This window comes from Cibotium barometz, chromosome 1, assembly GCF_041138505.1.
Source record: "Cibotium barometz isolate CiBa-2024 chromosome 1, ASM4113850v1, whole genome shotgun sequence".
NCBI classification, from domain to species: domain Eukaryota; kingdom Viridiplantae; phylum Streptophyta; class Polypodiopsida; order Cyatheales; family Cibotiaceae; genus Cibotium; species Cibotium barometz.
The window spans coordinates 54757958-54774948 of NC_141046.1; the positions used below are offsets into that span (position 1 = coordinate 54757958).

Below are 16991 nucleotides of genomic sequence, written 5' to 3' on the forward strand. Positions count from 1 at the left end.
CACAATACTCCAATATCTGGAAAATTGGGTCCCCCTGCAGACCAGGGAATGAAATGATGTGAGGCACTGAGTCTGGGGGGGGCATTGCAGATACAAAGAGATCCGCGCAAGAATCAACACGGCGGTTTGGGGGGGGGGGGTGATTCCATCACCCTCCCAATAGCTCCACCTATCATCGGGAGGAGAGGAAAGTATTCCTTCCTGAGGCTTGGAAAGTAGACCGTCATAGGAAAGCCTGAGATGCCAGCGAGAGGATCAGACGCCAGGTTGAAGCCGTGCTACACCTTGCAAAGAAGGCCTGCGCCGTACGCATTGTGATGGGGCTTAGTTGCATGACTCTGTCCGAAGCTGCAGGCGAATCGAACTCATTGTGGTAGTAGCCACACCCAAGCGAATGAATGTCTGATCTTTCTAGGCGTGCCGAGAACGCTTGCCTGTAAACAGATCTCTGAACTGTCCACGCGCCGGGCGGCAACCCACAATCTTGCATACCAAGGTGGAGGCCTCCAAAGAGGCAGGACCTAGAGCACCAAGGATCTCCACCACACAGATACAGATCCATGAGATTCTGCGACGACATGACATGCCCTCACCATAGCCACTTATGCCATCAAGAGGCTTTTCAGTTTTCATGTTCTTTTCCCTGGCACTGTACCCATGGTATGATTGTACTATTCATGGTCTCATTGGTCCTTCGGGTCTTTTGTAGGCGTTAATAGATCTCTCTCTCTCTCTCTCTCTCTCTCTCTCTCTCTCTCTCCCCCCCCCCCCCCAATGCTCCTTTAGTTGCAAACTTTACCTCTTTTCTGAGGTTTTATGTTTGTTTTCATTCAGTTGTACTTTTTCTAAGAGCTTGTTCTTGGATAAAAAAGACTGCACAACTATTTCTTTGATTAAATTTTCTTTGCAACATAGTATGATGATAAATGAAACTGAAGGTCAAAATTATGAGACTCGGTGTTATTGTTTGCAATGATTGTTATATATATATGTATATATATATATGTATATATATATACACACACACACACACATATTTTCTTAGACATAGATGCTGCATTGAGATCACAATTAATGTTTTTGATTGAGAAAAGAGTTCGGATGACAAGTAATAATTCTACATGGATTCAGACCTAAGAACTAGAAGGGTGTCTTTAATCCTCCTTGAAATGATTTTCAGGTTTCCTTAATGGAGGAGTTGCGGGAGAGGCATCTTGGTAAGCTTCAAGGTCTTGCACGAAAAGAAGCTCATCATCTTGAGCCAGAGGCCTATCAAGTATTCTCCTCTCATTGTAGGGATGAGCCAATTCCTGTAAGCATCTGAAAACAAGGAGTTCCATGCAAAAAATGTAATGTGACATATGAATTTGCTCTTAGATGTGAATTTACATGTGGTGCTCAAGTTACTATATTTAACTTTATTCCCACTTCTTGATTATAACCTTTGAATACCAGCAGGCAAATGAATCTATATGCCTGTAAAAAATTAGCATGTTGAACTTCTACTTTTATCTTCTTATGCACAAATGTCTTATGAAGCTGGCTCTACTTGCAGGGTGGTGGGGAGAGCTTAAATGAGTTTTTTTGGCGCTCAAAGACAGCACTGGAGAGTATTGCAGAGAAGCATTATGGTATTTTTCTAAATCAGCTCACCCCTTTCTGGTTAGTTGTGAGGTTAATGTTTTTGATCAGTAGAGTTTCTCTGGCTGGTGGAACAGAATTTTGTTCAAGAGTTCACCATATTTTGTAACTTTAATTGGTGTCGGAACAAGCTATGTCAGAAGAGGATCACTGTTGTTTCAACAAGTTGGCGTAGCAGCATCCTGCTCACATTTGAGCCTCATGCCGAAGGGAAATGAAAAGATCAAGGATGGGCCAAAATCAACATTTTGGGATACACACAAAAAGGCAAATTGTGCATAGATGTGATTAGTTTCCAAAAAGCGCATGCTATGGGTTTGAGCCTTAAGAGAATAATAATCCCAAAAATGAAAAAGAAAATAATCCAAAAAATAGAAAAGCACATTTTTCTAAATGATGTGTATTGTAAAAGTGTCGTACGCGTATGGAACGTGATTTGTGTCACATGCAGGGAAGCTGTGTGTATCTTCTTTCAGCTCTAAGTAACTGAATAGGAACCTTGATGCAAGTCACCAACAAAGACAGAGGGGGGAGCGAGAGAGAGCTGTATTTTCATCACGTTCTACTATACAAAAAGATGTATGAGACTGTACAGATTCTGTGGCCTTCGGCCTTCGAAAAAGACCACCCAAACGACTAACTCTGGATCTGCCCAAAAGGGGTCAGATGCTCACAAATGAAAAACGCCTTGACTTTTAAAGGCTCTTGGAAGCCCTTCCATCTGGCCACCTGCTGGTGGGCCACAAAAATTCAGATATGCTGTTGACCTGAAGTGTGGCACCTCCTATGTGGCCGACTGCTGGTCGGCCACATAAATTCAGATATGCTGTCGACCTGAAGTGTGACACCTTGTATTCCTATCCGATTGGATCATAGTATTGGGGGGGGGGGGGGTGTACAAGACCAAAAAATGCTAGATTATGCCCTAAAATAGTGGGTATATCTTGTACAATGTCTAAACTTACACAACATGCATCACTAAATACTCTAAAACATAGTGAAATAGCAAGTTTGGATTGTTGCATACTACTGGCAACAATTGGGAGTTGGTTGTTGGCAGGTGCCTGCCCTTTGCCATGGCCCAAGACAAACCTTAGAACTCAGAAGACAGATTCATGAGCCATAATCCACATTCCCTTAGAACTACGGCAAATCATGAATCAAAAGAGCTCTCAAAGAGCGAGAATTAGATATCCAGATCATGAATACAAATGTCATAAATGGTGGCCCATGGGCCAATCACCAAACTGAAGAAAAAAAACACAATTTTAAGAGTCAAGGGTCAAGCAACAACCCCCAAGTGTCAGGCCTCAGCATCATTCTGATTCCTGAAGATCCTCCACCTCCTCGATCTCATGTATCTGACTCAGTGTCAGAAGGAGACAATGTCTCAACATCGCTAATGATCAATCTTTGCATCTGCCATTGCCGCACTCTTAGATGCACCATTTGTAAATACATGTGCTCATGTGATGCGAGTTGGTGCCATCATCTCCTTGCAAAGCATGGCATAGATATCTCGCTTGTCAGAAGGAATCTTTGGAATGTCCTTCACCTTCTCGATGTCGATCTTGTTGACATTCACTTGCCGTGGCTCTATGGGATTGCCTCTCTACTCAATTAGACAGGGGTTACAATCGCAATAAACTAACAATTCTAACTGAGGAGTGGACAACTTGTTCCTCTTCTTCGTATGGAAGAGAGCCCGTGTGCTCCAGTTCCTCTCACATGGGCCTGAGCTGCAATCTTGTGAGAGGACCCAAAGTGCAAGGCATTTTTGTCAATAAGAGAACATAAAACGTTGTAAGTACGAGGAGGGACACTCACGAGAAGAGGGATACCAATCCCACATTTCTCCCACCAAGAGACTGGCCGAAGCTGAGTCTCTCTCAAAAGAGCCGTGGCTCTCCCAAAGGCAGTGCTCCTGTGTGGAATATCAAGAGCTCATCCTTGAGCTTTTTTAAGAGGTCAATGTCACCTCTTGTCCACCTATGAATATAGTCTTGCCAACCCTCTTCAAGCTTTTCGTTACTGAATTGCTCCTCGCTCCGCCATAGAGGGTGTAGGATTGTTTATGAAACTAATCCCATCTGCGTTCATATCTCTCTAATATCTTGGACCCTAAACAATGATAGAAGAAACATGCCACATTAGCCTTTAGCATACAAAAACAGCCATACGACAAATGAGAACTAAGCAATCAACATTATTAATTGTTGACATGCTTACTTCGCAGGTGATAGGACGGTGCATCGATTGAGTGCCTGGCCAATTCTGTCCATAAACTCATATAAGAGTCCAAGTGTGTAACATGCAGCGGAAGTGTTTGTAATCAAGGATCCTGTCACACAAGTAACACACCGCCTTCTGTATCCTGAGTTTTGTGAGTTTAGCAATACACTTTAATGACTTCAAACTTTAAAGAGATGTATAGAGAGAGAGAGAGAGAGAGAGAGAGAGAGAGAGAGAGAGAGAGAGAGATGTACACTAGATTGGGTCGCAAATTACTCGCTGAAGGGCCCCCTATCCCGTTACCGAAATAGTATTTGCTTTATTACTTTAGAGAGAATGACTGTGGACTGTAGATAAGCCAAACGCAAGATCTCGAAGGATCGGAAGCCTGGCTGACCGGAACACGGCTGTAGAAACACCACAATGAACTGATCTCGAGCCTATGCACTCTTCCCAAGGGTATGAGGAAGGGTTGCACACCTGAGGCTGAGAAGGGACTGTAGTGGATTGTTCTAAGCTATGAATGAATGCTGAAAATGCTTATGAATGCTGTGTTACCTTCACCAGATGGTTGGGGCAGATGTTGATGATGAATGGAATGCTGAGAACTGAGGTAGAACTGAAAACGCAAGACTGAAGGGTACTGTGCACAGGCCGGGTTCTGTATATGCAGAAAACGCAAGAGATCTTGTTGGAAACCGGCCTAGGACTACATGCACTGCTGCGTTTATCTACGGTAGACTGCTGCAGGCTTAACGCTGATGCCCAGGGGTACTGAAGGGGCAAAACGCAGGCCTGCTGTGAAAAGGGGGGGGGGGGTGGTTGGCGGATGGAGCTGGGTATGCTCCTAGGGCTGAGGAAGAAGGCGCTTGAATCTGAATGCCCTACTAAGCACAAAGGCTTGCCTATTTATAGTGGTTGAGAGTTGGTCAAAGTTGGCTGATTGGACATAAAGTTATTAAACTTTATGTGATAAAAATGGCATTAAATGCTAATAAAATACTATAAAATATTGAAAAAATACCAAATAAATCCTAGTTAATTTCCTAAGGCTTCTGTGATGTTCTAAGTGATGCACAGGCATATGAATGTATGTTATGCAAAATGCAGAGTGCTTTTTGATGCAAACCCTAAGGCTTCTACTGACTCTACATGCATGAATGATTCTCTCCAAGTGGGTTAAGGGACTTGACTGACTGATTGGCCCGCTACGGCGTAGAAATGACCTACGTAGCTTGTGCCTGACTTATCCTGGACTGAGGATATACAATGGGGTCACGACATACGACAAATAACATCCTACTGGGTTCTAATAATGTACAGATGTTGCACTGCTGATGATGAGCAATCTTGTCACCATGCACTGAGTGCAAAGTGCATTTGACATTCCCTCCTGGTTAGCTTGGCGGCAAGTTCATGGCTTCCAAGTAGTCCGCCAACAACTGTGGGTACTCTTGAAAGAATTCTTCATCCAGCCACACTGCGTCATGGGTACCTCGATCTCGAAACTTCGTATAAAACTGATGAAGTCGTCGTCCAGAACCATGCTTCCAACGATGAAGAAGGATCTGCTCAGGGTCAATGACTTCTGCTTCGTCTACCACGTCTGGTTGTTGTTCCTCTATAACATCAAACACTTCTGGTCTAACATACGGTTTTAGCTAAGAGACATGGAAAAAATCATGCATTGTCCAACTTTCAGGCAACTTTAACTTCACAGAGACATCACTTAACTTCTTCACAATGGAAAAGGTCCAAAACTATGGAAAGAAAGCTTGGGACTACGTTTGTCCACTTGTTTCAGTCTCTGTTTCATTATGTGCAAATAGACCCAATCTCCTTCCTTGAAGTTGACATCTCGTTGAGACTTATTTGCCTGTCTGTTGTAAGCTTCTTGAGCTTTGATCAAGCGGTTTTTAACGGACTCAATGATTTCGGAAAATGCTTCCGACGTTTTGTTAGCCTCAAGAGATGGTGACACCATTCTCGTCAAAAGAGAAGAGAAACGATGACCAAAGGCTGCTTCAAACGGAGTCCGTCCAACACTGGAGGAATGAGTGTCGTTCAAGATAGCTTGGACCAATGGAAGATAATGTTCCCATTTAGATTGCTGGTCATGACAATATGACTTGAGAACATCAAAGGCCAATTGGTTATAGATTTCTGTCTTGTCGTCTATTTGTGGATGGAATGCACTAAACAACTATAATTTGGTTTCAAAGTTTTAAAATAATGCCCTCCAAAAATGTGAGGTGAACTTGGAATCCCTGTTTGATGTAATGGTTCTAGGCAATCCAAAAATGGGGTACCAATGCTTGAGAAAAAGGCGGGCTACATGCTCAGCTGTGGCTGTATGCTTACATGGGATGAGAATGCAAAACTTATAGAAGCGATCCACAATGGTAAAACACTGAGTGTTGCGAGATCCTGTGGATGCGGGTAGAGGCTCTACGAACTCCATAGAAATGTCGATAAAAGGTCCGTCGGGTATAGGCAAAGGTTGAAGTAACCCAACCTTCTTCGTATGTGGAACCTTAACTTTTTGACAAATCTTACAGGCTTGTACATGTGCATAAACATCACGCCTCATCTTTGGCCAATAAAAGGACCGTTCCAATTTCTCAAGGGTACTGTTGATACCTCTATGGCCTCCAACCAAGGAGTCATGGGCATCATGGAGAAGAGCTGCTCGCTTTGCTCGAATGACACAGAGACGGTTCTTGTAGAATAACCAACCGTTTTGTACTGAGTAGTGGCTAGGCTTAGAATTGAGGGTCAAACTGTACTGAGTACCAAACTTAGTGAAATCGACATACAGATCTTTCATGCTATCCAAGTCTTTTCTAGTGATTTCGAGAATGGTAGACTCCTGAATGGTCTGGATGTTGGCCTTTCGACTAAGAGCATCAGCGACGACTGGGTTATGCTTACCAGGGATGTACTCTATCATTCCCCCAAATTGTCATGTGCATCAGCAATGCCATGGACCTTTCTAGGGCTAAATCCAGAAGGGGCAAGCAGATAAAGACCATGAACCAGAATGATCAGAGCTTCAGGTGCCTCATCTGAAGTGGACGTGGAGCAGGACAAGTGGGATCCAGATAAGTGCAGTAGGCTGGATGCAGAATTGAGTCGGCTGCAGGACCAAAGGAGGTGTCGGCTGTCCATAACAGGGTCGGCTGAACCAGCAGATAGGGGGGCAGCAGCATGCGCAGGAGGATATCTAGTCGGCTGGCTTATAAAAGCATTTATGAAGTATGAACTGGCCGACCAGCAGTCGGCCAGTTTCCCATGTAGTCCAAGGGGCTATAAATAGCCCCTCTTGCTCTATGGTTTAATCATTCCACCCACTAGGGGTGTGGGTCACTTAGAGGTCCCATAGGGGACAGATTTTAGGGTTTATTACCTTTTTATGAAGGCAGCCCATGGCTGTACAGATTTGTACCTTTTTTGTACATAGTATATACTGAATTTCCAGCACTTCTTACTCTCTCTCTCTACTCTCTCTCTACCTGCGTTTTTGCATCATGGTGCGTTTTTGCATCAGGAGGTCTTCAAGAGTGTTTAGGGCTGAAAGAAGACTACCCAGAGCTTCCGCGCGTTACACAAATTGTTGGAAGATCTGACTCCACCTGGCTTGCCGATCACTCCACTGGGCACTTGGCATGGTCTGAAGCCACTTAAGTGCTTGGTGGTCTTTGTTGACTGTGAAGACTTGCCCGTAAAGGAAATGCTTCCAATGCTTGAGCGTTGTGATCACACCCAAAAGCTCTTTGTCATAAACCGAATAATTCTTTTCAGCGACATCCAACTTTCGACTGTAGTAGGCCACAGGACGATTGTCCTGCTGAAGGACTATACCTATGGCTATGTTACTGGCATCGATAATGACCTCAAAAGGTTCATCTCAAGATGCTAACTTCAAGACAGGCGCTTCTGAGGCGGCTTTCTGGAGTGCACGGACTGCATCAAGTGCCTTGCCTGTAACTGAGACTTTTTGCTTGCGAGTCTTCACCCCCTTGAGCAAGTCGGTGAGAGGTGCTACAAGGTTGGAAAACTGGTGGACATGGGTACTATAGGCTTGGCAAAGACCTACGAATGAGCGGATCTCTTGGGCGGCCTTAGGAATGTCCCAATCTAAAATCTCCTAAATCTTTGAGGGGTCGAAGCGAATCCCATTGGAACCGATGATGTAGCCCAAGTATTGAATCTCTCTAACACCAAAGACAGACTTTTTGGCATTTATGTAGAGCCCATTATCTCGCAAGAGTTGCAAGACTTTCTCCACATCTTTCTCATGCTGCTCCGCAGTGGCTTAGAAGACTAGTATGTCATCAAACAAGGAATATGAAAACACACTCCCAAATGAGGATTGCGAAAATCCTGGACATCATTTTATTGAAGGTTACTGGTGCATTCGTAAGCCCAAAGGGCATGACTATGAACTCGTAGTGACCACGCTATGTCCGGAAAGTTGTTTTGGGAATGTGAACTTCGAAAATGCGGACCTGATGGTAACCACTCTTGAGGTCGATCTAAGTGAAATATTTGGCACCGTCTAAACACTCCAAAATGTACTCTATCTTTGGCATAGAAAACTTATTCTTGATGGTGAGTTTGTTTAATGCTCTGTAGTCTACACAAAGGCGTGTAAGACTTGTCCTTCTTTTGGACAAATAGGATAGGTGCAACAAATGGTGAGGAAGAAGGCCGAATGAATCCGGCTCGGAGGAGCTCAGGTAACTGTTTTTCTAACTCGCCCTCTAAAGTCTTGGAAAGACGATAGCGAAACCTACTAGGAGGATCCGATCCAGGGATCAAATCAATGTGATGGTCCTTACGGCCAGAGGGTGGGAGACTGGGCGGGAGATCGTCCCTGAGCATAATGTCCTGATGTTTGGACAAGAGGTCTGCTAACTGAGGGGTCAGAGATGAAGATGAGATAGTCGTTACCGAAGGGGTAGAGGGTGTCTGAGCACGAACATAAAGCAATGCTCCTTCTTCTCCCTTGCAGATAGCTCCTCGTCGGGCCTAGAGATGCGAAATCAATGGAATACCAAGAATGCTTCTATCCCCACAAATCATGACAGGCTCAGGAAAACCTTCTGTCTTGCCCCCAATTGGGAATAGGCTCATACACTGATGGAACCACTGAATTCCTAAGATCATGTCACAACCCAACAAAGGCGAGACGATGAAATCTCGTTGGAATGAGGCCTTTTGAACTTCAAAGGCAAACTGCTGTGCCTTCTGAGAAATGTGGGTGTGGAGACCAGGTGTAAACCCATACACATCCAGATGATATGGGACTAATGTGGAGCTCATTTTGGTAGCCAAGTGGGGAGAGATGGTGTCACGTAGGCTGTAATGCCTGTGAGACCGACGGCAGACCGGATGGCCATGTCCGGGGTTCAGTGGGAGAGGACGCCCATGCGGAGTCATGGGCGGCCAGGCTAGTGTGGACGGTAGGCCACACACTATATAGCCTGGGGGATGAGGGGCAATCCTCATTCTTCCTCTATGGCTGGGTGGTGAGCCAGAGGCCGTCCCCTCCTGTGGTAACGCCCGTAGCGGCGTTACGGATATCTAACACTGGTATCAGAGTGTGGTTCGATGGGGTCGTCAGGGTCCGCGCGTGACCGGGGGACCGGAGCCCACTCGATGGTTTTCAACCATTCATCTTCTCATCCTTATCTCCAATGGAGTGTGTGGAGGGAGGCGGCCAAGAAGAATTGAAGGGAAGAACTCTCTCTCTCTCTCTCCCCGTCTCACACAACTATACGAATTGCAGGTAAGCATCTCGTTTTGTTTTTTTTTTCTCTCTGCGTTGAAATTGTCTGCAAATCGAATTCGTTTGGTAGGAGAGAAATCGCCTATCTCTATACTGTGTGTGTGTTGGGGGGGGGGGGGGCGAAGACCAGCCAACGACCTGCGTTTAAGCTTTCTCTCTACTGTGTGGGGGTGACTTGCTCGGTTGTGGCAACACTGCACTGGGTGATGGTGTTATGCCTGGGTTTGTGGGTCGTAAAGGCATAGGGCGAAGACCAGCCCCACGGCGGCTAGCCCAGGCGACCAGTCCAAATGGCCAGCCCAGGCGGCGGCCAGCCGGCCAGCCCAGCGGGCGGCCATGCCAGCGGACGGCCAGCCCAGGCGGCCATGTTGTGGACACTCCCTACGGGGGCGGGCGGCCACGCCCGAAGCGGCGAGGGCCGGCCCAGCCCGTTATTTAAAAAAAAAAAACCAACAATACACCCCACGAAACAAACCCAACACGGCCGTCGCGCCGTGTGGCCGTAGTGCCCGTTTTCCGCGAAAGAGACCCACCGCACACGGCCGTAGCGCCGCGTGCTAAGAGAGAGACAAATCCCACAGCCGTAGGGCCGAGTCCTTCGAGAGAGAGCCGTTCTATGGTCGTTGTGCCTAGTGAACACTTCTATGGCCGTAGCGCCTCGAAAGTAGCACATGTGGTGATCACACATTTGGTTCAGAGAGACTAAATTTAAGCTAAGCATAGACTTAGTATTAACCATCAAAGTCACGTAGTTTGGCTATAGTGTAAATCTAAAACTGCGGTGTGTTTTACTTGGGCTAAGAGGATTGGCAGTGGCGTCAGTTGTGCCCAAATTAGACGAAGTGCTTATCACGAGAAATCAAGGTAAGCCTAATTGAGCCGTCCACACTAGCCTGGCCGCCCATGACTCCGCATGGGCGTCCTCTCCCACTGAACCCCGGACATGGCCATCCGTAACGCCGCTACGGGTGTTACCACAGGAGGGGACGGCCTCTCGCTCACCACCCAGCCATAGAGGAAGAATGAGGATTGCCCCTCATCCCCAGGCTATATAGTGTGTGGCCTGCCGTCCACACTAGCCTGGCCGCCCATGATTCTGCATGGGCATCCTCTCCCACTGAACCCCGGACATGGCCATCCGGTCTGCCGTCGGTCTCACAGGCATTACAGCCTACGTGACATTACCCCCCCCTTAAGAAGAGTTTTCGTCCTCGAAAACAAACTGGGGAAACCTTTTGGAAATTGCACTACGGCGTTCCCAGGTTGCCACCTCCTCATCCCTATCTGTCCATTTAACAAGTACCTCCTGGTACACTCTTTGTCGGGTTTGTCTGTCACGATACTGTAGAATCTTTTCAGGTTCATGTGGTATCTTTGGTGGCTCTATCAAGTCCACCAAAATCTCTGGAGAAACTGCGTTCTCTAACCCGTGAACTGATTTCTTTAGTTTACTGACATGGAAGACAGGATGGACTTGAGAACTCTCCGGTAACTCAAGTTTATATGCTACGTCCCCAATCTTCTTAAGGATTTTAAAAGGACTACAATATCTCGGAGAAAGTTTATCACACTTTCCCGTTTTCATGGTTTCTAACTGCGAAGGAACCTTGAGGAATACAAAGTCACCTTCTGCAAAGGTCACCTTTCTTCGTCCTTTATCCGCATAAGTTTTAGCGCGATCCTGAGCGCTACGAATGCTCTCTCGTGCGGCTCTGAGCATATCATTCATATCTTCAAGGAAATCCTTGACAGATTGAATCTTCTCCTTTTGTAAACCTACAGCCATCGGAGATCTCGGCTGGAATCCATACATTAACATGAATGGTGTAAATTTAGTTTGAATGCTTGGAGCTGTTATAAGCAAACTCCAATATGGGCAAATATTCTTCCCAATTTGATTGTTTCTTACTTACATAAGAACGCAACATATCCTCTAGAATTTGGTTAACTCTTTCAGTTTGACAATCAGAATCCAGATGATCTGCCGTACTCATACTCAGAGTAGTATCCAACTTTTTGAAGATTTCTCTCTAAAAATGACTGTTGAACTTTCTATCTCTATCCGACACTATATCTGCGGGCAGGCCATATAGCTTGTAGAGATGTTCAATAAAGAGTTTTGCCAACTCTGGCGTTTTTCCAGTTTTCTTCGTGGCAATAAACTTTGCCATTTTAGTTAACCTGTCCACTACCACCCACACCGAGTCATTCCCTCGACTCGTCTTGGGTAAACCGGTAATGAAATCCATGGAAATGATTTCCCATTTCCCTTGAGGAATCTCCAGCGGCGGATGGAGTAGTCCTCCAACCTTAAGACATTCATGTTTATTGACCTGGCACTTACTGCATTTCAGCACATAAGTCTGGACATCCTTAAACAAACTAGGTCAATAAAACTGTCTTTTTACTAGTGCATAGGTCTTCTGAATCCCAGGATGACCCGCACTTGGACTATCATGACTTTCTTTAAGAATTTGGGCCCGAAAGTCACCAATAGTTGGTACACATACTCTACCCTTGTAAAGTAAGTACCCGTCGTCAATGGAGTAATTAGCATATTTCTCCCACGTGTCCGGTCGAGCTCAACCGCCGCTACGGGCAATCCGACGTGCCATTACAGGCTACGTGACATTACACCCCCCCCCCCCCCCCCTTCTAAAGAGTTTTCGTCCTCGAAAACAAACTGGGGAAGTCATTGGTAAGCAAATGTCTAGTAGTACTCACCCAAGCCGTGATTTGGTATTTCAACCAAAACCCCAAGGCAAATTTCATGCCTTGATTTTGCATCATGTCATTAGCATGAAAGCTAATGTACTGGAGAGCACTCTAGTAGCGCAAGTTCTTAGACTCTGCTACTAGATATTTGTAGACTACGCTACCATGTTGCATCACCAACTTGTTAAAACTTCTCGTTGGAAAGCTCTACGGCCATAGGAGAAATAAACTAGAGCCAATCTAATCATGCATCACAAGGATTAGTTCCAAAGCTGAGAGATACTTTCTCTCTTAGAGTAACATCTTTGCACAAGCATATGCTCTAGAATCTTGTTGAGTTTCTAACTACCATCAATCTACGGATGGTTAAACTCCACTCTAACTCAGAGTAAATGTAAGTTTTGAAAATTTCCCTTCAAATATAACAATCAAACTTCCTATCTCTTATGCCATACTATATCTGCGGGGCCCGGGCAGATCATATAGTATGTGGAGATGTTTGATAAAGATTCTTGCACCACTACAGGTGTCTGGAGTTACATCCAATCACTTACAACTCTTTGTTGCTATTACCAGACACATCCCTTCAAGTATTGTCTGGACTCACACAACTATTCGAGTTTATGTGATATTTGAGGATAACCCTCCTTTCCCTCAAGAAAGGTTTTTGTCCTCAAAAACTCTACTCTCAAGCGGACTACGCGCTAGTGTCATAGGTCCAAGAACAAATCTAGACCGTGTTTAATATCATATGTTATATTCTTGAGTCCTTCCAAGAAACTTTTAAACATCTTGCAACGAAGATGTGGTATAGTGTCTACGCACATATGGTGGTACTATTAATAAACTGCTTTGCAACAGATCAGTGGTTTCACACTTGTAACAAAGTGCTTCATTGTTGTATATTATTATCCTTCATAAGCGGTTACACACTTATGAATCATTTGGGTGGGTTGTACCATCTATCAAGAAAAATTCCAAACTACTAATAACCACATTATCAATCCACAGATAATGACTGAGCTTGCTGCAAAGCCATAGGTTGCTAGATAATTGATGGTAATTACACAAGCCCAATGTCTCATTACATCATACATTCAATATAAATGCAAACATCACAGTACTTCGTGATGATGAACTTAGGAATTTCATCCTATCCCTGTTTGGTGTTGGTATGAAGTATAACTATGAGAACATTATTTGCTGCCTCCTCATTATAGCGGCAAAGCTACCTACCCATCACAAGTGGCAATTTATCAAGCTATAACCGATGACAAGCAAATAAACGAGTACTCTTGTAAGAACTTCATAACCATATCTCACACCAAACTCATAATCACTACGGATTAAATGCCAAGGCTTGCAAAATTGAATGTTGTCTGATAGGTAGAGGGGATCATCAAACTACGGATGACCTTGACAACTCACTAGGACTAGTGATGTGTAACTTTTAAGTTACTCCACTCTCCTTGCTTATTCCATACCATCGAACAAATCGGTCCCTCGATTTGAGCAACGTCAACATATTTATGAGTATCTCGATACTCATGGATTGTGGTTCGGTAATTTAAAATGTTGATCTAGAGTATCTTTCACTCGAGGATCTTAATTTTATTAGCTGCTATGTATTAGTAGTGAGTAACTACGTACCCACTATCATCACACTAGTAGCTCCATACTAGTCTGTGAGTAACTCCGTACCCAATGGCGTACCTCCCCCGAGTGGGAGTACCATATACAACCATCTATAACAAGATGCTTAAGTCACTTGCTGCTAAGAAGTGACTACACAAATTGACCCCTCCATTGCACATTGCAGTACAATCTCTGGTATTACAACACGAATTTTTGGACGTCCTTATCATAGAGGTCAACTTAAAAACTAGTGCATAGGTCTTGTGGAGTCTCGGCTGACCTAACCACACCACTGGTGACTTCCTACAAAAAATGTGGCGCCGAAGTCACCACCTATGTACTTTAACTCCGTATAGTACATGGTCTTCATCTATCATCTATGGAAAGTTGTAAAACATTCCTGCGATGGATTTTTATCACCCTAAAATTATCGTGCACTATTTTAGTGTGAAGGGCTTTTTTCCTGAGTACCATGGTTCACCCCAAGCTCATCTGTTGCTAAATTCTCCGATTTAACAAAAGATATGTCTGCCTCCGAACGCTTCAGTTCAGCCCCAGACTTTGAGTTTACTTCTTAACACTCGGGTTAAGTCAAAACTCACCAGATACAGTAGGATTTACCACTAAGCTCTCCGGCTTAGCCTCCTATCCTAACTCAGTCCGAGTTTATGTACACTACATATGTCGGATCCGATACTGACAACAACCAGGCTCGTCTGGAGTGAGATACTACTCACTATTGCCATGTAAAACCTTATTAAATCCTAGAAATGCTCCACTCATTCCCCAGGGATCATACGACTTATAGGATTTACACGCACATGAACTTGTAAGCAAAATAGCCTGTCATGCAATATTACAATTGCTTATGTAGGAAAGTAATATATTTCCCAAATTCATATGGTAGCAACTTAAATGTGCTCACAATCGCACACTTATGTTGAACATAGGCAAGACTACGCTTGCAAAATGCTATAGGGCGTCCCGCATGCATGAAACTGTCCAACCAAACTAGTCTTACTGCTAACCTCTAGATTTAGATCACTCCGGAACTAAATCACTCTGTTAGCACTAGTACACCATCATGGTCTTGCTACCTAGAGCTTCTCCGAACTCTGTAATAACTGGGTTTTATCCCAACTTATGGCTAAATTTGGTAATTTTCAAAGTTCAAATTTTATCTTGCATACTTTATCAACCTCCAGTGATGCCTGCTCTAGCCTTTTCCTCAGGGGTTTTCTTAGGTTTGGATTCCTTATCTTTCTTACCCCCTGAACTGGAGCTACTACTGCCGTCCTTAGCATCTTTAGAAGATGTATTACCTTTCCTTGGCTATGCAGCTGTCATATGTGTTGGGTTCAAAGTTACGAACTGTGAACCAAATGTTAGGATCTAATCCACAAACGAATTGATCCATCTTGGCTTGCTTAGATAACCTTAACTACTGTGCTAAAGTAATAACCTTGCCTGAAAACTGAAGCACGGGTGACCCGTTCTGTTTGAGTCCATAGAACTCATTTGCCAAGCTGGTCATATACTGGGGTGGGAGAAATCTGGTTTTCAGGTCATGGACAAAGATGTCCCAGTCAAAGGTTGTGACACCTGTGGTCTGGTCTGTATGAATACTAGACCAATGCTGCCACCACGTGACTGCCTCACCTGTAAGGTGGGGAGCCGCTACGTGGACTCTATCTTGAGGGTCTGTGATCCTAGCTAGTGGAAAATGAGCATTAAACTGATGAATAAGTTGATTAACTGCTGAATGATCATGCTTACCATCATACTTACTGAAGTTTGGCTGAGTTCGAATGATGGTGGTTGATGTTGCGGCCTGCTGGCTAGTGGCACCTATGGCTGGGGAAACTGAGGAGAGATGCTGATACCTCAGGTGTATGGCCTCCTTTTCCCGTTGGTGCTCGAGTAACATACATTCTCGATCAAGCTCACGTTGGTGCTCCCAAGCGGTGATTTTAGCCTGACGCCGGTCTTCGTCGATCCTGCATTGGGCTTCCTCATAGGCCCGTCTTTCTACTCTTTCTCGATCTTTTTCTTCTCTCCTTCAAGCCTCATCCTCTCTTCTTTGTTGTTCCATCTGAAAGAAGAGGGAGATGTAGTCGGGGGCTGCTGGAGGTGGAGGAGGAGGAGGGGGGCGTGCTGCGGTTGCCTCCAAGAGTTGGAGGCGCTCCATGAGAAGCTCGTTCTGAGCTCTGAGTAGAGCTATGGTGTCTGTGGGGTAGGCGGAAGAGCAAGGTGTCCTTCGGGGGAGACATCTTCCGGCTGATGGGTACTCTCCTCTGTAGACATGATATTGAAGTTGGTGGTCGTGCTGGAACGAAATCTAACCATCCAAGGATGCCCTCACGCTAGGATGCAGTGTGTGTGGACAAACTGAATATGATACCAATGTAACATGCAGCGGAAGTGTTCGTAATCAAGGATCCTATCACACAAGTCTCACACCACCTTCTGTATCTTGAGTTTCGTGAGTTGAGCAATCCACTTTAATGACTTCAAACTTTAAAGAGACGTAGAGAGAGATATATATATATGTACACCAGATTGGGTCCCAAATTACCCACTGAAGGGCCCCCTATCCCGTTACCGGAATAGTATTTGCTTTATTACTTTAGAGAGAATGACTGTGGACTGTAGATAAGCCAAACACAAGATTTCGGAGGAGCGGAAGCCTGGCTGACCAGAACACGGCTGTAGAAACACCACAATGAACTGATCTCCAGCCTATGCACTCTTCCCAAGGGTTTGAGGAAGGGCTGCACACCTGAGGCTGAGAAGGGACTGTAGTGGACTATTCTAAGCTATGAATGAATGCTGAAAATGCTTATGAATGCTGTGTTACCTTCACCAGATGACTGGGGCAAATGATGATGAATGGAATGCTGAGAACTGAGGTAGAACTGAAAACGCAGGACTGAAGGGTACTGTGCACAGGCCGGCTTCTGTATATGCAGAAAACGCA

The 16991-nt window shown here is 44.9% G+C and overlaps 1 protein-coding gene across 7 annotated transcripts in view; it reads left to right on the forward strand.

The window, feature by feature from the left end:
* Positions 1-16991, forward strand: part of LOC147642180 (phosphoglycerate mutase-like protein 4) — a 51080-nt gene that overhangs the window by 15409 nt on the left and 18680 nt on the right. For 5 of the 7 annotated variants that reach the window (XM_086775660.1, XM_086775603.1, XM_086775495.1 and 2 more), the window contains 2 exons: positions 1181-1312; positions 1556-1631. In XM_086775660.1, coding sequence (XP_086631786.1) covers positions 1181-1312; positions 1556-1631 — 208 coding nt within the window. Of the gene's footprint in view, positions 1-1180; positions 1313-1555; positions 1632-1718; positions 2089-16991 lie in introns of those variants that run through there. The other 2 variants (XM_086775823.1, XM_086775742.1) reach the window with 2 other exon arrangements.